Source organism: Poecilia formosa, unplaced genomic scaffold, assembly GCF_000485575.1.
Source record: "Poecilia formosa unplaced genomic scaffold, Poecilia_formosa-5.1.2 Scaffold92, whole genome shotgun sequence".
NCBI lineage: Eukaryota > Metazoa > Chordata > Actinopteri > Cyprinodontiformes > Poeciliidae > Poecilia > Poecilia formosa.
Window position 1 is genome coordinate 1,452,146 of NW_006800031.1, and position 25,344 is coordinate 1,477,489.

Here is a 25,344-nt window from a genome sequence, read left to right on the forward strand (position 1 = left end):
TTACATTTAAGGATGCTTCATTGTTTTATTCATATGTTCATGAAATCAAATCCATCATTGGTCAATTTACTGAAGTTTTCCACCCCATGATCTGCTTAAATATGCAGTGTTCAAACTGGCCTTAGGCAAATGTGTCTTTATTTTCTCCAGGACAACAACACCAAAAGTGCTGAATAAAAGAAGACAGGCAGGAGGAATTGTTTGAAAAGGGTACACAAAGAGAAAGCGAGATAGTGTTGTTGCAACAGAGTAGAAATTGTAGACGGATGGAGAGGGGAGAGGTAGAACAGTAGAGTGATAGAGAGGTGGAGGTGGGAGTCCTTATCAGAAAAAAGCAGGCGCCTTTATCTCTTTGCCCTCCAGATGCACATACCTACCCACCCACACACACACAAAAAAAACCCCACACACGCAAGGATGGTCGACCACTGACGGCCCACTCAGACACACAACACACCCAAAGAAGATCTGTGAAGGTAGGAGCAGACACTTTCCCTGCCAAAACACATATCATCAACAAACGCAATTGTGACTCCCTCCACTGTGCTTATGCATCACCGTTGCCTCCCCTTCCTGGGCGACAAACGCACACACGCCAACAGGTGAGGGACAGGCGCCATTTCTGCCCAGACAGCCGCGCCCGCCTCCCCTCCAGCTGCCACAGAGATGAATGCCATTAGCATCCAATAAAATGTCAGTGGGGCATGCCCAAGTAACTCATCACGCACGTACACATGCATACACACGGAGGGAGACACACATTGTCAGAAATGTCAGAGGCCCATGCCCCGTAATGTATCTGATGGAGAGAGAAGGCAAATGTCAGCTGTTCTTCAAAATGGCAGCCAGCAGATGTGTGGCCAATGAGACAATGACTCCAAGACTGATACGGCCAGACACACCGACAGCAAATCAGTTTGAGCTGGCCTGATGCATATGTAGCATTACGCAGTTACATCAATAAATCGCACCCATGATAAAACATCATGGGTGTTTTATCATGACACCCATGATAACATGACACTGAGAGACCAGGTGCTCTCAGTGAGCACCTGGTTATTTTATGTGACAAAGTTTGATAAAAACAGACGTACATTATTTTTGTATCTTAAAAACAAGACCAATGATGATTTTAATAAAGACGGATTTAGATGAGGCCCTCTCAGGTTAGACCACACAGACAATCCACAACTTGATAGAAGTAATAAATTCCCTTGACGTAAATTATATGTACTCGGTGGAAGTGATAGAAAAGATTCATTCTTAAGCGACATTCAGACGCTGGGTAAATCTGATTTGTTTCACAAATCCAATCTCTAAGACAGACTGTCCACACCGTTATTTTCAAATGATCAAATCATATTTGTGTGTTCATGCATCACCAACCTATCTGGATTGGTTGCTGTGGTAACTTCATAGGACACAGGCGAATGGTCTTCCAGGTTTTTTTCCATCTTTCCTTTTTCAGAAGTCACACTGCTTTACAGTCTTTTTAATGCTGTTCTTCCTGTATGATATTCTACAGTGTTGTGTTTTTCTTTTGTTTGCTTTTAGGTTTGATAATCATTCCGCCTATTTTTCAGGCAACAAAGTCTCTAAAACCACATCACTTCAAACCCCTCACTTGGTTTGAAACTGGAAGTGAGAAGCAAACCACTATCAAAAACAGACATTTTCCCAAGAAACCATATGTTTAGACATACTCTAAATGACTTCTGGCATCAGTACTAGCACATAGTGTTCAGGATTATTAAAGGTTTACGGGCAGAGGTATATATAATTATTAAACTTTTACACATGTTTTCATGTTGCAAATAGAAATCTAAAAAAAATTAGCAAGCATTTGCACTGCGAGCCTCCCTACAGTATTTTCACATCGGTAGGCAAACGTTTGTGGTTTCAGCCTGATGTGCACTGTTTATATTTTTAATCACTTTTCTTTAACAATTACCTTCTTCTCATCACTTTTCCTTAAAGGCCAGATTTGTAAATGACACAGCTAAATATTTTCCTTTCAAAATATTATTCCCCCTGAGCTGTGTATCTCTGCAGCTCCTCAAAGGTTAACAGATTCTCTGATTAATGCTGTGCTTGACCAGCCTGTTCAGATGGGCGGCCACATCTCAGTAGATGTGCAGTTGTATAATATAGAACAGTACTCTGCAAGACGTTCAAAGTTTGGGATATTGTTTTATGTCGTAGCTCTGCTTTAACATTCTCCACAACTACGTCCTGCCTGCTGTGTTCTCTGGTCTCCATGATGCTCTTTTTTCACTTATGTTCTCCAACAGACCTCTGAGGCCTGATTTTAAAGTGAATCTGGATTATTCCATCACCAGTGTTTCTCAGTCCTTGTCCTCAGAGACTACTGCTCTGCATGTTTAAGGTGTTTTCCTTTTGTCACACACCTGGCCTGAATAAATGGGTGATTAACAGGCTTCTGCAGCACTTGATGGCGTGCAAGAGCTAATGTCATTTGAATCAGGTATGCTGGACCAAAGACGTCTAAAATATGCAGGGCAGTGGTCCCTGGGGACCAGGATTAAGAAACCCTGCATTATACAATTGCACAGGATTTTATTTATGGTCACACAAAATTGCATTACACCATATTCTGATTTTTTTTAAATAATAAATAAAAAGAAAACTAGGCGCCCTTCTTCCTACTTCACCAAATGTGACAAAATGTAAATTGGTGGACTGAAATGCCATATGTACTTCTTAATGGATGTAAATATGTCAACTGTGGCTTTGGATATTTTACATGTAGACTGGAACATTTTCATATTTCTGTCGCTTCCTTATTACTCCCCAGTCTTCAGGCTTTCACGCAGAGATGACAAATTCAGACTGTTTTCGCTATCAAAAAGCACAACAGAGAAAGATACGGTTTTCCATTGTTCTTCCAGACGCAGCTAAAAGTACAACAGCAACTCAGCTGGCATAAGTTAAAAATTGGAAGTCTGACAACTGCTTTGTTTGTCATCAGTCATCACTGAAAACCGCATTTACACACAATTTGAAAATAATCTATATTGTTGATGAGGCTGGAATTCTAAGGAAGCGCTTCATTATAAATGAACTCATGAAAACTCCACAGCCATCTGTCAACAGAGGAGGAAACTTGTCTCCCATTCATCAGCCGGACGAATGGATGGATAGAGGGATGAAAGTTGTGTGATGGCCAGCCAAGCGTTTTTTCATCCGCCCTCCAACCCCCTACGCAGAAATCTCAGCAGCAGCCACTGGCAGCGCTTGCCCAAGGTCACCGGGACAAAGTCAGGGGTAGAGGAGAGACAGAGACAGCCAGTTTGTGTGAATGCATGTGAGAACGTCTGACTGGAGAAAGAGAATAGTTGTATTTGCAGCAGGTGGTGTGTTCATTCCACAATTTTTGGGATGGAGAAGAAGAAGTTTAAGAAAAGGCACAAAAGTGTGTATGTGTGTGCATGTGTGTGGACAAGGCACGGGGGGATTTGTAATAACTTCTACAGCTCCTGTAGCTCGCAGTGTGTGTGTGCATTTATTTGTTCGGAGAGTGTGGACTAAAGATGGCTGCTGACTGTGCCACAACTCAGCAGGCTGAGCAACATGACGATAACTAATCGCCTCTGAACCACTGCACTAATGAAGCAAACACACACAAAAACCGACACGCAACAACTTGCAATTGTGGACTTGTACACACAGCTATCATGAGACGTGGTCCTTAAAAAGATCTTTATTCTTCTACCTATGAGAATAGTCTGAGGGGCTTTGCAAAACCACCAGCCAACACTCCAATTGTTAGTGCAGAAACACGGTCAGGTGGTCCAAACTCAGGAAACTTTACCTCACACAAGCAGATGGCAGCTCTCACAGAACATTACATACAGTATCGATATCTGCAGCAGTCAGGGTGTGGGCTGGCAGCAGCAGGTGATCCATCAGAAACCCCGCCGCCAAGCGGAGGTCAAACCCATCAACCCCAGAGCTCCGCTGCCACCCCAATACACACTTTACCCTAAAAAAGAACAAAAAAAAAAACTTGCACACGCCACAACACCGCGTAGGTCATGCGAGCGCAGGACAGGATGATAACCGCACTGTTAGTTTCAGTCTAACCTTGTGAATGACGGCACAAACAATTTGTGTGGACTCTCTTACCAACTGTTCAACTGAACAACTTCAATTATTTTATCATGAATGGTCCAAATGCTGCCATCTAAAACAGAACCTGTTTCGTTCTCAAACAAGCAAAATAAGTGCATTGCATCGCGATCAGCTGAGGAGACGTCATCCAGGAGATGATCATATGTTGACAGAACATTTTGTTTTTGTTTTTTATAAGCTGCAAACACTTTCTATAAAGGAGGAATGTTTTTCTTTCAAAGAAAGAAAACATTTTAAAATTTTAAACATTTTGTTTAAAATAACAATGAACTATGTTCCCACATAATCTATATAATTAACAAAATTTTAAAATTAGTTATCAACTTAAATAATGTATCATTCTTTATCCCCATTATTAAGTTATATTACATTGAATACAAAGATGTAATGCAATATTTTTATTTCAAGTTGTACTTTTGATGAAAACATACACTTTGTATTAATTTTCTAGCTCGGTATGACGTTATTATTATTATTGAGGATTTTATACCTTAAAATGCTAATCTTCATTTGAGGATGTTTGTTGTACAGACTAAAATAAAAGTCATTTGAATGAATTTGAAAATGAGTCTTTGGGTTGATCAAATTAATAGTTTATATTGGCAGATCTTACAAAAATAATTATTCTTTCCTGCATGTATTTATTGCAGCTTTGACGGTTTCATCAAAATATCATCTTCTGTTTTAATCTCAATGCTGAAAACTGACCTTGCTCAACTTCTCGCTGTTGAACAGCAACCGATCATTACTTTTCGTCCTCCTTCATTCTCTCTTGTTTCTGTGCCTCTCTAATTCCTCTTTTCCTCTTCAGTGCCTTTGGGTAAACATTTGTCAGTGTTACGCGAGTGTCTCAGGTAAAAATATGCAGATTAACTTTAACTCCTTTGCATAACGAGCTCTTATTTGCCAGTCTAATTACAGCAGTAAACTGAGGCCATCCCAGAGCTGCCCTCAGGTTTCATTAGTGGGTTCGTTAAGAGGTTTGTTAACGGGCAGCTAATCGCTTCCTCCCTCTTCAGCAAACAGTGGAGCCTGAAAGTCCTGAAAAGGCTCCCACTGCAGCAATGTTGGTTTAAAGAAGACACATAAATGCAGAGAGAGAGAGGCGCACACACAGGTTTTGTAGGAAAATACATCTCACACACATACAGGGAGATGAAACTTCCTACCAAACACAATCACATCACACATCACACACACACACACACACACACACAGATGCTTCCAGAAGGTCAACAAGGCTGCAGGGCTGCAGAACCAAACACACAGTGTCATTGTTGGATGCCAAAAAAGTATTGTAGGAAATACAGAAAAAAAGGAATTCAAGTTTATAAAATAAGCTTGATTTTGGCCAAATATGTCATCGCTGTACATTTAGCAGCAATACTAAGAACAAAGCTCTGTGGAATAACTTTTGTAATGCAGGATCTTTTGGGCTAACAATGTTTTCTCAGCTGCTTTAGGGTTTTTTTCACACATAATAGTTTGGTAGACTTATGCGTCTACCATAATAGTAGACACATAATCTACAATGTGTCAAGAACACATTTTCTGTTGGTGTGGTTATGTGTCAAGTGAAACAAACCCTTTGAGCAACACACAACCCCTCGCCTGTGGGGGGCGCTGCACCATGAACCACTGAAGGACATCAAGACACTGAGTGCAACTTCCTTTTTCACAAAATGTAAACAAAAATGTACTGTCAGTTTTTAGCATTTGTAGGATTTTTCTTCTCTCTTTGACAAGAAACCACAAGCTATTTCTCCCACTACAGTTAGACATGTTCATTTGTTTTGGTTGCATTTACCCAGAATGCTTTGCGCTATAATCCACTTCCTGGTTTTGGACCAGTCTTCAGTCTGCTTAGCATTCACATAGGCATCTAAACCACACCAGAGTTCACGTCAACCGACCAGAGATCAGAGTTCGTTTTTTGGCTCGCATCATTGATTATACATTCACACTTCCCCCAAACGAACCAGACTATTCAGGCAAACAAATTAGAGTTCGATTAAGGAAGACTAAACAGTACCGGTGTGAATGCACACTTCAACATTCATAGAAAGATTTAGCTTTCTGTGCCAGTTTTCAGTTCCATCAATCAATCTATCCATCTATCCAGCTTAACCTCTCACCTATCCTGCATTCCAAACCAAAAGTAATGTTCCTACAAAATTCAGTGAATAGCTCTTTTTTTCTTGTAAACTGTCAGTTTTATTACAGAATAAACTTTAATAGAAATGTCATCACTATGATCCACAAGAAAATGTGCAATATGCAAAATTTCTATGTGATGTCTCCCTTCTCTTCAGTCATTTTCATGTTTGTCAGCTACATCAGAAAGCATGATGTATAACTGACATATTTCACTTCTTCCATGAAACACAGACTCTCTTGTAAGTCATAAAATGACAGATATTCTCCTACTGTTTTCTTTAGTAATTTAAAAAAATGGAGGATAAATTTAGCTGTTCTTCATTGCAAACAGTAAAAAAAAAAACAGAGGAAGATTAAGTGATTCTACCAAGTAAAATTTCAACAAAGGTCAGTGTAATTTAAGCAGGTCTTTAAATCAATTGCTCTGTTGAATCTTGCCACTACAACCTCTCTTCCCCTCTCTCTCGCTGACCTCTTAGCAGGCCTCAGGGACCGATGCCCAAAATCCTTACACTGTCTCTCTTTGACGGGCAGAGTGCAGCCGAGCTGAGCATGTTAAACATTATGCAGATGAGATCCTGATGCCACTTGGAGGTTTGTAAACAGTCAAAATCTCAGCTGTAATGCCAGGCTACAGCCTGAGAGCAACCCAGAATGAAATGCGAAATCTCTTGTTGGTGCCCCAGCTTTTTTTCCCTCTCTCCAAATACGAGTCTCCTCCCATGCCTTTGTTTGCCAGATCTGTTTACCTTGTTCTTTCTCTTTCCTCCTTTGTGCTCTTTCCTTCTGAAACTTGTAATTTATTTTTCTGTTTTGCTCTTCCTCTCATCTCTGTCCAATTTCCCCTCCTACTCTGCCTCTGCTACCTGAAGTCTCATTTCCCACAGCTCCTTTTTTTTTTCCCCTTCTCCCACCTCCAGCTCCGTAACTCCTATTCTATATTCCTTTGTCCCCCTTTATTCCACAGTGCACAGACCATGGCCCAGGCCTGGCCTTTTAACATTTCCCCATGCTTCTCTTTTCAATCGCTCTACTTTGCACTCCCTCACTCTGCAGTTCATTTACCGTTTGCAGCACTTCTGAGTCAAGCAGTCCCTGAACTTTATGTACCCAGACAAGAATAATAAGCTAATTAAAAGCACCTGGATATGTGAAGAAAGAAATAATTACACCTAAAACATCTGTTGAATCATAATGGTTGCAAAAGCTGTTGAGGCACACAGTTGGTTAATAGTATTTGAAAATAAAGACAAAATGCAAAATAAATGGTATAAACAATAGCTTGATGGGTCTTTTATGGCAACATGTATTAAATCAAATAAGTTCTAATACCAAAATATGGTTAATAGAAGATATAGGCTTTAAATGTGGTCACTTCTGGAAAAGCATATGTTTGAATATTCTGAAAGTACCAGAAACTTTCCATGCCCATCCAGTTGTGTCCAAAGGTCCAAAGACTGAGGAAAAAAAGAACCTTGTTTTTTCTTCATAGCATGAATTTTTGGAAAAATATTTGGCATCAAGATCAATGATAACTCTACTATAGGTGTCTGTAAAAACTGAAAAATACATCAAGGCTTTGCAAAATGGTTTCTTATTAGGACTAAATTTGTGTAGTTTTGTTGCCATGAAGCCAAAATGTAAAAGTTTTGATCCCAAAGTCATTTTTACTTTGTGACACGGTGCACAGACGGTGTTCTGTTGGAAGGCAGAAATCACTGTTGCCATCATTAGCTCAGCATTTGTTGGTTCACGGGTCTCAAACTTCAGTACTTAAGGGCCTGTCCTGCAGCTTTTAGATGTGTCCTTGGTCTAGAAAACATAGGCACTCCCAATAAATTTAATTTAACACATTAACAGGAAAAGGCTAAATCTCAAGAAAACCTAACAGGGTTGCTTGCTACTCTCCTATTTCTGTAGTTTTGTTTAGAATAATACTTAGCAAAAAAGAAGGGAATGTAAAAATCCACAATGTAACTAAATAAAGTCCCCTTATAGCTGTATTTCTCAAACAGAGGGGACCAAGAGCCTGGAAGATTTTATTGTTACCTTTATTCATGTTTAACTGGTAAAGGAGCTTCCAGTCTCTAGGTGGCAGTAGCACTCAAACAAATCAACAGCCTCCCTGTTCAACCCAGTAGAAGTAGAAAAAGTATTAAACTTTTTTTCCACCAACACAGCTCTGGTTTTTGGAAATATTTGATCCCACATCTTAGTCTCTGCCAGTTATGCTGCACACAATCATCCATGTTCTCTGCACACTAAATGATTTCAAGTAGTCTTGCACGCAGACAAATACAGCTTTGGATCTGTTTCACAAGGACAAAAGTTAAAAGAGAGGCTGGCTAATAGATTTCTGTATGATTGTAAAGTGCTTGTCATGCTCCACCAACTCAATGCTCTTTGGCTTCTTGTTTTTTTGTTTCCCCCTCCCCTCTGTCCGCATGTGGTTTCAGGTTTGAAATCAATTTGGCTTAGATGAAAGTTTTCAATTTCATTAGCTTGATCAAATCGAGCCCTGTTAACAGGCGGCGGTAATAGAAAATCATTTAGGCCGAGCAGCTCGCACACTCTCAAAGGGCTGGTTAAGAGGTGCTTAGAGAAGGAGAGATAGAAAGAGAAGGAAGAAAGACACAAAAAGAAAATAATACATGGGAAAAAAACATGTGAGGGGCATACAAGAATGAGGCAGAACAAATGTAGAAAAGGTGGAGGAAATGAATGAGGCTTTGAAATGAGAAGATGTCGAGAACACAGCAGAAAAGACAAAACGATAAAGTGAAAAAGTCAAGAACGTTAGGATTAGTGTTAGAAAAGAAAGGGGGGGAAAATGGGTTTGTGAAAACTTAGTTATATGAATCACATTATGCTCATGTCAGCCAAAGAACAAGCAGAGGAAGACGGTAGTGCAGGCACCATCGTTGCCTCCCAAGTTCCCATCTCAAAAGTTCAGATTTTTTCTGTAGCCATTATTCATATGTGCTGCGTTTGTGGCTTTTCTTCCAAAGTGAAAAGTCACTCACGTTAGGTTGATCGCTGACAGTAAACGGAGTTTGTGTTGATGACACAAACACCACACAAACTCTGCACGTTTGATAATACAAACGCGTCTAGATTTGCTCCGACAGGAATTATCAGCGGGCCAAAAATATCTCACCTTTTCACTAGACTCTGCCAACTATAAATGAGAAACTGGGTTTAGAAAAAGATCTGTATGAAAAGTAGGCAAATTATTAGTAGAGCATAACAATGTCAAGAAAGCATTTAATTGGGATGCCACTGCTGAAAATTGTAAACACAATATCAGTTTTGATTAACTATGTAACTGCCACTAGAAACTATGTGGAAACGTTTGGGTAGAATGGATTTTAAATGAATCCAACTTAAAACTCCAGACTGCAGAAAGACAGAAAAAGCACAACTCAGGATCTACAGTCTGCTATATAGAGATATAATTCATTATAGTGGCACTGATACCAGATTAAACGAGTTTTACCTCAGAAGAAGTTTGTAATAATGTATAGAGCTTTAATAATTAAAACCTACGAGATAAGTTGGGAAAGAGAAAAAAAAAATACCACATGCTCCACAGCAGCAGCATCTCTATGCCTTTCAAACAGAAAATTTGTGAATGACCAACTAGCAGAGCAGTTATCACTGCTTTAATTTTTATCTTGGAGCATCAAGGTGTAATGTCCTTTGAAATGCTAAATGTTTGTGCTTCCTTTAAAGATTTCCACTGAGGTTGCTGCACTTTATCAGCGTCTTTAAGTGGAAACTCTGTGAAAACACTGATAATGAGGCTATAGAACTGCAATCTTAGAGGTAACAGACAAAATGAACTACAGAGCTGGATGAACTGGAAGATGACTGAAATGAAGTGCTAGTGACATAATAACCATAGCAATAACTGCAGACAAAATCAAAACCATTATTGTTGGATTATGGCGTACTGCACATGTGGAACTGCTTCACTGACCTGTTATTTATAAACATGTTTTTTAATAATGTTAGTAATAAAATGTGAAATACCAGCTAAAAAAAAAAAGTAAGCAAAAAAGTCAAATTTTTAAAAATACATATTCTAAACAAACATGAAATGGGGAAGATTAATTTACTAACCGTATAATTTTGAGTAAATCATATCCTGTAAAATTCAATAAGAAAAATGAAGCCCCAATGGTAATCTATTGTTGCTTTCCTCTGAGGCACTGAGTCATAATGATAATGATCAGCCCGTCTCCCCTTTTCTCTCACAAACACACACATACACACACGTTCGCACTGCGAGTGTGCAGCTAATCAACTAAGTGAAACTAATGCAGGGGGAAATGTGTTGCTGATTAGCTCAACCTTAAACTCCAAGACATGGCTTCCAGATCCACACTGGCATTCACACACATACACACTAGTGCACTCGCGCACCGGCATGTGCACAGAAAATTAGTCTGGTTATTCATGCTAATCTGAGGGAAAATGACTTGCTCATTAGCAAGACCCTTAAACCTCTCGACAGCGCTTTAAAAGCCACGTCGTCTCATGGTCAAAGAGTATACCCAGATATGTAGCTCATACTGGCACACACACACAGGCTTGAGCAGAGGAATCTTTGAACTATTCACAACTGCTCAGTATCATAAAATGACTTTCAGAAACTGCAAATTCTATAAATAGCACAACATAAAAACGAGACTGGACTATGCTAATAAGGACAAAAAGTGCAGGGCTGAATATGTGTGGACCAGAGATCAAGCACAAATGCATCAATTGGCCAGAGTTTCTTCTTAAAGTTCTGCTAAACTAAGATCTGGTCCTGCTCCCAACTCATTACCGATATTATATATAGACTCTTTCAGTTTAAAATGTGCAAATGACCGCTTTGGTGTCCGCTTTTAAAAATAGGATAATACAGTAACTGTGCTCTCTTTAGAAATCAGTGTCTAAAGTGGATGCCAGGGAATAGAAATATTTGGTTATGTCACTGGCCATGCTAAATCCAACTTGTTACAGCACATGATCTGAGCTGATTGGCTGAACCAAGGTTGAGTTCAAGGCATTAGCCACATTATGGCTAATATTTGGTAAATGTGGATTAAAAAAAAAACAAAACAAAAAAACCTTTTTTTTAACTCACATGAAGAGCTGGTCAGACTAAATGGGACGATAGTTGGTGCGAAACAGAGCAGAAAACCTGCTGGAGGTTGCAAAAATATTTGGAATGAAGCAACCAAAGTCACATTGGAATAAAACTAGCACAAACAATATTCTGGTCCAGTCAAAGTAAAGACATAGATGAAACTGTAGCAACTCTCCATATAGTCTAACCTTGAGCCATTTTATAATGATCATACTTTTAATATTTTCTTTTGTTAATTTTGAAAGCTATGCAACATTTTCAATCAACTTTACAATTACGTCGTTACTCTGTTTCGGTCTATCACATGAAACACCAATTTTTCAGGGGGTCAAATCATCACCAAATGACAAATGACAGCGTGAAGTTTAAGTTTCAGGAGCTGAAAGTCCGTGAAAGATTGACCTCCTCTTTTTTCCACTTTACTCACAACTACATATGTCTATCAATTAAACTTTGCAACACCTCTTATGAGTCAGCTACTTCATGAGATATTACACTGAAACCATAATGACCAGATTTAAATGTAAGCGGTCAAGTCTGGATAAAGTGTTTTGACTCCAGACCAAGGCTAAAGCCTGGATTGGGCATATTTTATCATTTCTGTGGGCTTACAGAGAAGAGAATAATAGAACGTAGTGGAAGAAAAAACACAAGAGATGTTCAAATCTCTGCTTTGTTGTTGTAGTGATGCTAGCCAATCGTTCAACTAATTAAGGCAAAGTAATGGGCATCTGTTGCTCCACTTATACATATCTTTAGTTTCTTTCAGTTTATTGCTACTTTGTAGATTTTTGATCATCTCCTTTGGACCTTCTAATATTTCACCCAATGCTCAATGATTACAGTGGAGGAATCTTTTATTGATGAAGGCATTTGTTGCAGCTGCTCTTTTCCACTTACAGAAGCAGCTGATTGTGTCTCCCAAAGCCAAACTACTGCCTGGGATAAGACTCGAAATCCCTGCTGAGTTGGACAACAGGCTACACAGATGTAGGGCAGGACCAAAATGGAGAGTTTCAAAATGGAAGTTTAAAACCATTTCTTCCCTTGATTGTTATGGAAAATTTAAGATCCCTGGCATATACAAAGAGGATGAGAATGTAGGGCTAACAAGGACTCAGTGGGAATATTGCAAATGCAGCATTATGTCTTTCACAAAGACATGGCTGCAGAAAGATATGGCTGAATCCAAAGCCTCTCTTCTCCGGCTTTACGCAGCCCCACGGAGGAAGCGGCCAAACCAGCAGACACATACCGCCTGTTTTAGCTTCTGACTTCTCAGCTTTGCTGCTATAAGCAGTGGTAGATGATTTGATTCTTGTAGGAAATAATGTAACTGTGTTATTTATTTCTAGTACCCCTTTCCATTTTAGTTCTAGTAGGGGCTCTTATGCATTTTTAGCTATGGCGTAGAGTGGTTATTCTTTTGCCATTAATGTACAATCCCACAATATAACCACACCTTTGGGGAATGAGGCAACTGTAAATGAGGAAAAACTGAAAGCTTATCAATCTCCAATAAGCAATAAAGTCAAAATGTTTCCTTTTTTAAGATTTTAGAAAAATAGTGGCCTTTATTAAGTTGTAAATTGTCAGGAAATAAGGTGGAGAACAGGGAGTGCTGTGGGGGGGGCATGCAACAAATGGTGCCAGACCAAGAATCAAACTACCAACTGACCCATCAATGCTGCCAAAGGTTTTGTATAAAATAAAAGATTTATTATTTTGTTCAAGTATAGTCACAGCAAATCCTTAAAGAGTGCAGAACAGAAGGCTTTAAAACTAATAAGGCCTGAATATGCACAATATGAATATACTTTTTAAATATTGTTTCTATAGTTGTCGATGAGATTCACTGTTGGAAGCAGGACAGACAGAGAACTTATTCTCTCTCGCTCTCTCTCTCGCTCTAGGAAAGATCAAATCTTCCTTTCTATCACAGTCTACAATCTCTTCACTCCTGTCACTTCCTGCTCCTCTGAGTGCTGAAAGAAAGAACTGATTTGTTGCTTGCAATCTTCATAAATGTTTGTTTTCCCCTGTTTTTAATTCTTCTATGCCTTGAGGCATATATTGGAGTTGTGAGAGACTGCAGACCTGTTCAGAAGATACCACACCTCTACACTCAGATACCACTGACAGCTGGAGATAGAAACCATACCAAACTCCTCATACAACACCAAATTTTATTTTACTTTGCATTATAGATGCATCTCATACCTTGAAATTAAGTTCCGTCTTTTTAAGAACCTCGTACCCTTTCCAATACTCGTCATCACAGCAAAGCTTCTCTAAGCCATCCATCGATGCCGTTTACAACCGTTCTTCAGAGCATTGTAGCTTCTATAAGAGCCCAGCAGACGTGCAGTTCCACTAAGAAAGATTTTAGGATTCCTAAACATAAATAAACGAATCAAAGCAACATTTTGGGTATGTATATGAATGACACAAAGCTCAAAAATTCTGATTCCAAGACAATTGATCAAAGAATTGTCAGGAACTTCATGTGGTTAGATATTTTGTCTTACCCTCATATAACCACATTTACTTAAAGAAGACTATAAGTGGTAATCATCAAATCATCTCCATTACAGTAAAAAACAATTTACATGTGGTCAATACCAAATATCTCGTGAGAGATAGCTTTTCATTGGGAACAAAATCACCAAAACCGTCCGAGTGTGAAGGGACGAAATTACCATTGGGAGAGATTCTCCAATTATACCTACATGCTTCATAACTCACTATTGACTCAGTCGATAAAAAGGTTCAGAAATTAAAAATATTCAATTTATTTAAAAGTATAAGATTATATTTAACATCTACAAAATGTCCATAGGTAGACTGGAAATCCTCACTGCTTGTTTTTCAGGGAAGAGAACCCCCTCCTGTCTTTGGATCTGTTTCAGTAAGCTGTGTGAGAGTGTGTGTGTGTGTGTGTGGGGGTGTGTGGGGGGGGGGGGTGTGTGTGTGTGAGTGTGCATGAGGTATACAAGTGTGGATGAATGACTCAGTGAGTGAATGAAACCAACAATGAGACACAATAAAAGTGGTAAAAAAAGAGCAACTTATCGTAAGGCCAGGGTAAAAGACTGCCATTGTGTGTGCATGCGTGCATCTGTGTGAGTATCACTGATTTAACATCAGTAATTATTAATGTCCCGCAACGCATGAGTAATGTTGCAGTGAGCTGACATTCTACTACAGGTTAATAGTGTAGTGTGAAACACACTCAAGCAGACACATACACAATACAAATGTGTCTGTATTTGACACATATAATACAAACTCTGCTTTATGGTATTTCCAGGTATGCAAGAGGACAGAAAGCAGTTCTTTTAAGATGTAAATGCATTTAAACAGAACATTTGTACAGAAAAGCAGCTTCAACAAGGGGCAAAGCTCTGAAATGAACTGCTAAACACAAGGGCAATCTTTCTAAAATTATCTAAGCGCTAACACACATGCTCGTGAAACTGGAGACCAACACTGATGAGATCTAATGCTAAAAGCATTTTAAATGGCCCCAGACAGCCAAGTAAAAATAAATATTTTCCTTTGACTTTTCTTAAGAGGAATGCCCTGGGCCCAAACAAGTATCGCTTCGGTATTTACGACTTTGAGAACCACAGAAGGGAATGTTTTACTGTTGAAAACTATATCAACTCAACCCTCCCTCGTGGACAATTTCTAAATAAAACTGCAGGCCATATCATTTATTCTTATACACTGAATAGCTAATATTCAGCAGCATATTAGAAAAGACATTACTGATCTAAGGCCTAAACAGTGCCAGATTCTGACTATGTCAAGAGTTACTGATAGATATTAACATAGATGGGAGGACACAAAGAAAACAAAGTAATTCCATGCAAACAGCAGAAAATAATTAATAACCCTTGAAGCAAACGCCACAATTTAAAGGATTTAATCAAAGCCTCTCTTTGTAACACAGAAGGCTTAAACTTGTTTTGGTCAAATTTGACCTGTGGAGATTCGACGTGGATAAACATCCATGCAATACATTTTTTGCCAACTCCCTGTTAAATACATAAAACGTAAGTAGAAAAAGTGGAACAATTACTCTCAATATGTTTTTTCATAGAGGGAAAACATAATGTTTAAAATATATTTTTTAATTTATTCTGTGGCAGCTCTGTAACTGTTTATTTTTGTAATATTTATTTTCCACTTTTTTAAGTGGATTTGAGTTTCTAGCAACTTCCAATTAGGAATCTGTGACTTTCTTTGGGGTAAAGAGTATGACGTGACACCGGCGTGTTTGTTTTAGTCACTGGCTGCTAAGCTGGACATGACCCATATTTATCTTACCACCAAAGCACAGAAAGAAAGATGGAAAGGAGAAAAAGGCCAGAAGCTCACTCACTGATGCACAACTACAGCAAAATGTGGCATCTTGGGGGTCACCAACAACAGTAAACTTGAAATGTAGCCATTTGTTTGGAGAAATGTCACAAAAAACTGTCAAACCATCACAAACATAAACGTGGAATTATGCAAAACTTTACTGTTCAACTAATGCAGTGTTCTTCAGTCAGATAAAAGTGAGATTGAGCTTTTCTGCAATAAACATTCCCGGTGACTGGTGTGACGCAAAGGTTAAATACGGTGCAATGTCATTTGTGTGCCAGTGTTTCTTCCAAAGGCATTGGGAAACTTGTAAGACTGAATTTGTGAGCTCTATGAAATACCTGGTTAATCTAAATGAAAACCTGGTGGCCTTCACTAGTACAGTAAAAAGGGTCGTCTTAGGATCTTCTTATCAAAAGCATAAAGCCAGACCAATGTAGAAAGAGTTCAAATAAATTGTTGAATTCCTTCAGTAAAGATATTATCCCATTTATTTTAAGGCTTTACACATTTTTTAAATATATGTTCTGGACTTTATTAAATAATAGCCGACAGACAGGAAATAGGGAAGAGAGAAAAGGGGAACACATGCAGAAAATAGTCCAAGATTGGGTATTGAACCCAGGACAACCGTGCCAGTGGCTGCTTTCTCTGCCACCTAGTTAGTGAGTCACTTCTTTCCCATTCCCAGTTCCAATAAATATGGCCAGCCCTGAAATTTCTGGTGAGGTTAAAAGACACTGATGAACGTTTTGATGCTATACTCAATCTGGTACAGTAATCACAACAGCTAGTGAACGCATTATGCAACCAAGATAATGGTTTAGCATAAATGTGGCCCACAGTCACATTTATGCTAAATCATAAACCCCATTGCCATCCTACTTTAAACCATTACTTATCTGTTTAGTGGTGAATTTATTTAAAGTTATGAGAGGTGGCAGCTACAAAATAAGCTGCTTTGTTTGGTATTTGTTACTGAAGTGGTTGGAGGAGACTTCTCCAACGTGTTGATTCAAAAAAGGATGTATGGATGGAGCTGCCATTCTGCAAACAGGTTATTTCCTGCTCTGTTCATATTGAGATCATACAACTGTTTTTGACCATCCCTTAGCTATTCATCTTCTCAATTCTTAAAGGGAGGCGGGAGGGGATATATGTGAAATCAATCCATTTTGAGGTTTATATCCTGTTACGATGTTATTCCCTCATCAAAAACATACCTGGAGTGTTGATTTGATTCTTTTATGCATGTTTGAAAAATACGACACTCTGCCACGGCAGCAAACTGGGGTGGCAAACGCTTGCTCCCACACTGCACCGCCTATTTCCCCTAAATTACACCTCCGGGCTTCAGTCTCTAGCCGAGCTTCCGCCTTACAGAGCACCTTTTTCATGCGCCTTCCCCACTAAACTCCAGGTGGATCTGTGAGTCTGCTGAGCTTCGACAGAAACTATTTTTCAGTCCAACCCTCCTTAAAATGCTTAACCGCATAATAAGGTAGTGTTTTTGAGATGACGTGCTGAAAAGGGAGTGTTGAAAACAGTAGGAGCTTCAATTTCAAGTTGTCAAATTGCAAAGTCAAAATTGTTTAAGCTATGTTTGATATTCACAGCATTTGTATAACAACTCAAGTTGATATAGTTACTTGATTCTGCTATAAAATGCCACTATGTGCCTGGAAAACATAATATAGGCCCTTTAACGCCAAACTGTTCGCTTCACAACAGGCACATCGGAGAAGCTTGGCTTTTGAACAAAACTCACAATGACATCCTGGAGAAGACCCAGATGATGAAACAACAGAATGATGTAAATAGAATGAAACAGTCATATTGAAATAGGGATGCCACTTAAGTTTGTGAGAGTGACAAATACCATCAGTTTGGGAGACACTGTAAAGCGCAATAAATTTTTGCTGCAATGATGTGATGTTTATTACAAAATTTGACAAATTAGCACGGCAGCCCTACAAATCACCTAAATGTGAGCACATCTCCGCATTAAGAAGGGAAGCTGTGAAAGGGAAACAGGAGGCAAGCAGGGAAATGTGGCTTATTTTTCTTTTTTTTTTTTATAAACACTACATGATTATTGTACTTGCAAATTCTAAACAAAAACACAGTTGAGAAATGAATATGGATTTTCACTGCAGGATTTTACAAAAAAATAAATAAATAAAAATTCCACTTTTGCACATTTGAGGCGATGTCATAATCTAGCTTGCATTAGTATCGCCCCAGATCAAAGCTTCTGAAGATCTGAGGTGCATTTAAGTTGCTAACAGGTTAAACTTTGTGTCTGAGCCAAACTTTCATTCTAATGAACATCTTTAAAACTTCAACTGTCAATTTGTTTAAAGTTTTCTATGCATCTGATTGACTTATCTGCATATCTCGTAAAATATGTTGCTGTATTGCGTCACAGTGACTTTGTGGCAATAAAAAAAATTGTTTTTAGTAGTTATTTAATGTGCATTTAAACAAGTATTGAACTCAATACTTTGAAAAGTAGACATGTTTTTCATCATCTCTCAAAATAAAGGACTCTTTTTGCCTCAATCAACTCGAGGTTTGATGTCTGAATTAAAGAAAAATAACTAAAAGTTATAATAAAACATTAACTCTTCCACCGACCTGTCAACTTGAAAAATATGTAGCAAATTTAACATTTTCAGCACATAGAACTTGACTAAATTTAACCCAAAGGAAGACAATTAAAGTAGGCACATGCCAGTTTCAGATTGTCACAATATGAACATTTTATATAAAAATTTCACATTGCAATGTTTATCCAAAAATTAACAGCAAAAATTTAAAACAGAGAGAACTCTATCCTTCATGTAAGCCAGCTGGCTGGCAGTGCACAGCAACAGGTGAGGGAGGGGAAACCACAGAGTTATTCTAAGCCCCTTACAGTTCGTGAACACTCAAGAATATTTTCTGGCATCTCATAGAAAGGACTTTGAGTCGTGGAAACAATTGGATGCGACATTTTGACGGTTTAAAATCATAACTTTTATTAACCTTGCCGTACCCTGAAACCACTAACCGATACACGTGCGATTAAAAATCAGGCCTTGCTAGACAGTTTGATCAACCCCAAGAAACTTTCAGGCACTTTTAAGCATCGTTATATATCCCAGTCTGGATCTCTTTTGATGTTTAAACTTTTAGTCACAATTTCACCATAATAAGACATAAAGCAACGTACTAAAAAGTACACTGAAAAGCTGCCTTATGCCTTCTGTGATGTCAAGATTGAAGCTTTTCTGGAAGGAAGATTCTATCACGATTCAATGCACATTTACACGAATACAAACTGCATGTAACAAATTATACTTGAAGTGAATCTGACTGCTTTCAGAGAGAAATTTGACTGGAAGCTTTAACAGTGTTTGCTATTCATTATACCAGTAGAGATGCGGTGTAGCAGTGTCCAATAAAAGCTGTTTAACCAGAGCCAAGATGTAAGGGAACTCTCCATGAGCATGTGGGTGAGAGAAAGACACCAAGGCAGAACAAGAAAAGAGCAACGCAACCGGCCTGCTTGCCACCAAGGGAGCGACTAAACAGCAGTCAGAAAGCTGTATTCACTGTGATACAAAAAGGTACAGACAGTCCCTGCACGCAGAGAAAACACTCAAGTATTTCATCATACGCGGAGAACGCAAGAGAGCAGAAAGGTCACCGGGGGAGTGGAGAAGCAGAGGAAATGTTTGGACGATTTCAGCATTTGGTTACTCAGATGTGTTTCTGCCGGCCACAGCTGTTTTCAGGCGCGACGTTCACTGGCTGTCGGAGTGCACGGAGACCACCGCGCTCCGGAGCGCACAACGCAGCCTCTGTTAACTGCTCAGTGGGCCGTGACTGATCCGAGCTGATTAAAGCCACGCACACTAACACTCGCACAAAGGAAGAAGAAGAAGGGGAAGAAAAAAAACAACACTCGTGGGATTATGATACTGATGCCGAAGGACTGTCATTTGGACTGAAAACGGAGGCGTGCGAACCCACTCAGAGCTTTAAATCAGCCAGCGCGCTTTACACTTTATTATCTATTTATTGCGCTTATTACAGCGGGTGGTGGTGCAAGTCGACTGGTATTTAAAACATCCCAGGATACTTATTTTTGGTTCCGCTTCTTTGATCAAAGAATTTTTTATTTTTATTTTTTTTGCATCCCTGAGTTCTATGAAGGAAGAAACATTAAACTGTTGATCTGATTTAAATGAAAGGAAAATGTGTATTAAATTTACGAAGCCAAATTATCCCGACTTGGGTTGACTTTTATGTCCGATTCTTCTCATCTTCCACATCCAATCACCTAGAAGAAAGGTGAAAAGAACCTCCGCTTTAAAGCGCTCACTACCATTTAAAATACACCATGCAATAAATTGCGTCGAAATGCACTTTTTAATTCTTGCGAACTGGGAAAAAATGGGTGGATTTGGGCAACAGCATAGGTTCCTCGCTCAGCTGGCACAGGAGCGTGTCAGCCCCGGAGTTGGCGCGTCTCAGATGGCACCAGTTAGAAGGCATCTGTCATTTGATGCTTCGGCAGTTACTCATTATTGTCTCAGACGAGAAAATACATTAGGTGTTGCGTGAGTTGAGCTTTTATTATTATTATTATTATTATTATTATTATCATTTCATTCTATAATTTATTCGATAAAGACCCTGACGTTCTGTCTTTATATTTTTTGCTAAGACGAAACATTTCTATAAACATTTTTTTTTTTCTTTAGCAGAACCAATGGATTAAGTTACGTGTTGAAAACTTCCTTTTTGCCCGGGCAGACTCTCCACACCAGAAAAAACACAACACAAACTGAACAATTATGGCTTTTTCTCCACTCGAGTGGGGATAAAACGTAATTAAAACCAATTCCGTCACAAGAACAAAGTGATTACAGAAACAATTAAGAGTTTTAACGGATTTCCAGTAACAAGTCTTACCTTTCCACAGGACGAGAATTAAAACGGTCTTCCAGAGGCAACATCCCACCGGCGCGCCTGTCCCTCTCCCGGCCGTCTCCATACCTTCCTGCCGGGTGAAAGCCAATGGGAATGTTCACAAAATGGACAAACGGGGAGTTTTTTTCTTTTCTTTTCTCAGCTTGTACTATTTCTGTCTTGTTCCAACTTTCGGATCACTGTCGCGTCGGTGCCATAAACGCTCTCATCCTGACCGAACTGCGCTCTCCACTTCTGATCGACCGAACAAACAGCACGCTGCTGAGGTTTGGGAGAAAAACTATAAATCCTTTTGAAGTTGGAAATAAAAAGAAATTTCCGAATGGTACTTCCTGTGCATACTGTCCGCTCGTTTAATCATCTCTTGCAAACAAACAAAAAAAAAAAAGCAAGCCAAAAACCAAATAAAAAAAAAAGAAGAAGAAAAACTCTGTAGTGACTCAAAACAGTTTTTTCCAAACGCTGAGCTTTTCAACCAGTGCGCTCTTATGCTTCATGTATCCAAACGGGACGGTCAAAGCTTAGGTAAGCTGTCACTGACTTCATCGCACTTTTTCCTGCAAACTTTAAAGCCAACCGGAGCCAAATATTTATTTTGAAAAGTCCACGTCCGAAACAATTTTTGACACTACAAGTGAAGGCAAAACTCTGACTCTTGAAATCGAATGTCTTCAAGAAAATCCAAACAGTGCTCCGTCCTCTCTCCTCGTTTTCTCTCTCCCTCCTGTCTATCCATTGACCGCTTCACTCCGCTTGCTGTGCGAGTGACGCGTCTCTGGGCTCAACTTGAGAGAATGTGCGCACACTATCAGCAGAGATGGAGCGAGGCGAGGAGAGGACGGGAGAAGAGAGGAGCTCTGTCGCTTTCAGCAGCCGCTTGAGAAGGAGGAGGCTGAGGGGTTGGTGGGGTTCTAGCGACGGCTGTGGGGCTGGGGAGGCTGCGGGAGGGTGGGATTTGGGGATGTGAGTGGCAGTTAGAGAACCAATCAAGTGTAAAGGATATTAGTAGGATTTTTTTCTTTTTTTTTGTATTATTCCTTTGCCTTCTTGATGTAATTTACTTGTTGTCTTTATCTGTATGGAATTACCACACCCAGATGTAATGGACAAAAACATTTGTCCACAATTTAAAGAAAAACTGAACTAAAACAAAACAAAACAAAAAAAGTAACTCGCTATAATCAGTGTGTGAAAATGAAAGATTGTTGATTTTTTTATGATAAAAAATGAAAAACTTAATTATTAAAGCTTATAGGAAACTGGACGTGCCTGTGTTGGAGCTACTTTTAGATAAGCGTGAGCGCGCGTCCACGTCTTGTTTATCCTCTCAAAGCTTAGTTCTGCATTATTCATCCAAAGACACACGCTACACCTGTTCTCTCTGTAATCGATAGACACCAACTTCGCCACCAAGCCCGCACGTGCTCATGCGCGCGCAACCTCCAGGGCACCTCGCGCACGAAATTCATTCACTTTCTATTGACGCAAGCTGTGGCCACGTGCACGTGAAGGAGCGAGCGAAGCAAGAGGACGGAGGGTGACGGTGGAAAGGGGGAGAGGGTAAGGGGAGTTGAACAAGTCAGAAGAGAGAGAACATTAAGGTCCTCTTTAAGTCCGAGACGATATTTCATAAACCGGCGTGCCTGCTTCCCTTTGTCAGCCAAATGTGTAAAAGCTAAATAGATGACATTGTGACTTATTGAATTGCAAATCAGCCGGCGGAGGGATGGGAGGATTTCCGGAGACGGAGATACGTGTGAGCCTCGATGCCTCTCCGTGTGTCTGACTCCACAGTCAGACACAGACCCTCTGTGTCAGAGGGACTAAGGAGGAACGACAGCACCCCCTAGTGACGATTTTAAAGCAGATTGAACAAGCAGGGGGCAATTTACTAACATGATCCTTTTGTGTACAGGTCAGGTGCATCTCGAAGTTATCTCTTTTTTTAATGTAGATTAAATACCAAAAATGAAGTTAATTTTAGGCAGCAAAGACAACTATATTGCTTCATAAAACCACTAAAAACTATTTAAAAAAAATAATACTACTAAAATGTTCACATACTTTACAGAATATGCAACCAATACTGGGCTTGGGATTCATTTGCATGGATTATTACATCAGCACTGACTGACATGGAGGTGATCAGCCTGAGGACTGCTGATGTGTTGAAGCCCAGACTCCTTTAGCTGTGGCCTCCAGGGTCTGGTGTCTCATTTCCTCATTTACGCTTCTTAGATTCTCTTTGGGGCTTGGTCATCCCAGTTTGCCAGTCAATCAGTCATGCTAGGGTTACTAAATCAGGTGTGTGGTTTGGTGGCAAATCCCTGCTGGAAAATGAAGACTGTCATGATCCCATGGACTTTGTGTTTGGTCTTGTCTGAGGGTTTTGTTGTTGTTGTTGTTTACATTCTTTAATATTCATCTCAGTTTCCATACTGATTATTTGTGCTTCACTGTTTTTTTGTTGTTGTTTTTTTGTTTTTTTTGTTTTACCATTCCATGTCTCACTTGTGTCTTCTTGCAGTTTTTATACCTGTGTTACTGAACTTCTACTGTACACCCAAGGCTCCTGTTCATCTTCAGGGTTTCCTCTGATTCCTGAATCTATACATTTTGGATGTTTTGCTTTTCATTAAATACACCTGGTGCTACTTACACTTTCTGATAAACAGTTCTGCTGACATTTAACTCAATAAACCAGAGAGAGCAACACCAGCAGATGGCATGGCCTCCAAAATCCTCACCGATTGGGGGAAATGTCACACTGCTCCTGTGGCTTTCCACTCTTCCACCAGAATCTGCAACATTGATTTCCAACTGAAATATAAAGTCCACTTTAATTTGAAAACACATTTTTTTTTTATTTTATTTAATCGCAGTGTTGTTCAGTCATCTTTTCCTCCTCAGCCCCTATTAGACACATATGATGTCTCTGGCGCAGGAATATATTAACACAAAGAATGCAACTTGTCCTTCAGCGGCACCTTCCAATAATTTGTTGAATTTAGCACTTCAAACACCCAGCTTGTTTTGATCAGAGCTGTTGTACTTTACCATTTTTGTGAAGGTTGCTACGCAAGTCAAAACCATCTGATTGGTTTAATTAAATGTATAGCACTGCTCTATAGTTAATTTCGCCTTGCTTCATTGTCTCAGTCAATATTGTCACATCACCTGCAAATTTAAAAATCCTGACTGATGGTGGATGACCAAATCATTTGTGCAAAAGGAGTACAAGAGACCACACCACTGGTGGTCCCCAGTGCTTGTGGACACCAACTTTACATCATCAATTATCAGATATATGTGATTGTCATTATGGAGGCTTTCGGCTCATTGCTTCTAATCAACCTTTGATGTTCCCAAAATTATTCTTCTCTCTCTTCTTTCTGCTCTTTTCACTCTGATTCCATCAGGCAGGCATCACGCTTCGTTTCATTGCTCCCTCACTTGTCCCCAAACACATTTTTCTCTCCTCCCACTCACAAGCCAACTATGTCTCTGCAAATAGGGAACCAGCATCCATCCAACTACATAAGTGCATTTTACTCTAATATATTATTTTATTTCCACTCTGTGACTTTCCTTTCAACAAGCTAGACATTTGCCACGACTTAAGCGTGAAAGATCTATTTTTAACTGATCTATTCCTCTTGGACTGCAGCGGAGGGAAAGCATTAGTTCAGCAAGCATGCAGTAAAGAGTAATGTTTGTACAAATAACATGTCTGTATACCAAGATACCAAGGCAATGTATGGGGATATTTGAGATTATATGCAAAGAACTGTTCAAGATTAAACATATTTCTTGTAAAATGAGAACATTCCCATTTGCAAAAGCATTCATGTTCTTTGAAAGTTTTACATTTTGTCAGTTTGCAACCAGAAACAGCGTAATATATTGGAATTTTTGGTAACATACCAGCACAAAGCAGTGAGTCGTGTACTTGTATTTAGCCTCAAATGTCCTCAGAGTCCCCCTTGTTATTATATATAGTAATCATACTTAAAGTTAGGGTTAGGTTATAGAGCTATATCCCAATCTTTGTACATCTAACATAACACTACACAGGTCACTAATGAAGCTTTTGGGCCTACTTGCAAGATGCTGCATGGCAGCATGTTGCTGTGGAGAGCAAAGGTAGGAAAGCAGGTCAGAATAATGGAAAGATGGATGGAGCTAAAAGCAAAGGCAATCCTGGAAAAACCTCTGAGAGGCTGAAAAAAAATACCTTCCTGCAGGATGACAACACAGAAGCAGAGCAACAACTGAACAGAAATACCTGTAACTCAAGCGAACGGGATTTCTACAAGGTATTGATTTTTGGGGTTGAAAACAAAGGCATGCCACACTTTTCAGTTTTATTTTTAAAATTTAGAAAACCATGTAAAGCCAAGACATCTCAAAAGACTTTCAGTCATGTCGGGGCTTAAACAAGGTCCTACACCATATTCCATCAGGAAGGTCAAATACAAACAAATTGTTATCTTCGTTCACCGTACAGATATGCTTCAGTGTGGGTTAGGAAATAAAATTCCAACAAA

General features: G+C 39.4%; 1 protein-coding gene across 1 annotated transcript in view; it reads right to left on the reverse strand.

Annotated features, from left to right (window-relative positions):
* The window catches only part of LOC103142014 (transmembrane protein 132B), a 238,943-nt gene that overhangs the window by 192,530 nt on the left and 21,069 nt on the right, over nt 1-25,344 (reverse strand). The window contains exon 3 of the mRNA XM_007557864.2: nt 20,780-20,867. Coding sequence (XP_007557926.1) covers nt 20,780-20,861 — 82 coding nt within the window. The 5' untranslated portion in view covers nt 20,862-20,867. The remainder of the gene's footprint in view (nt 1-20,779; nt 20,868-25,344) is intronic.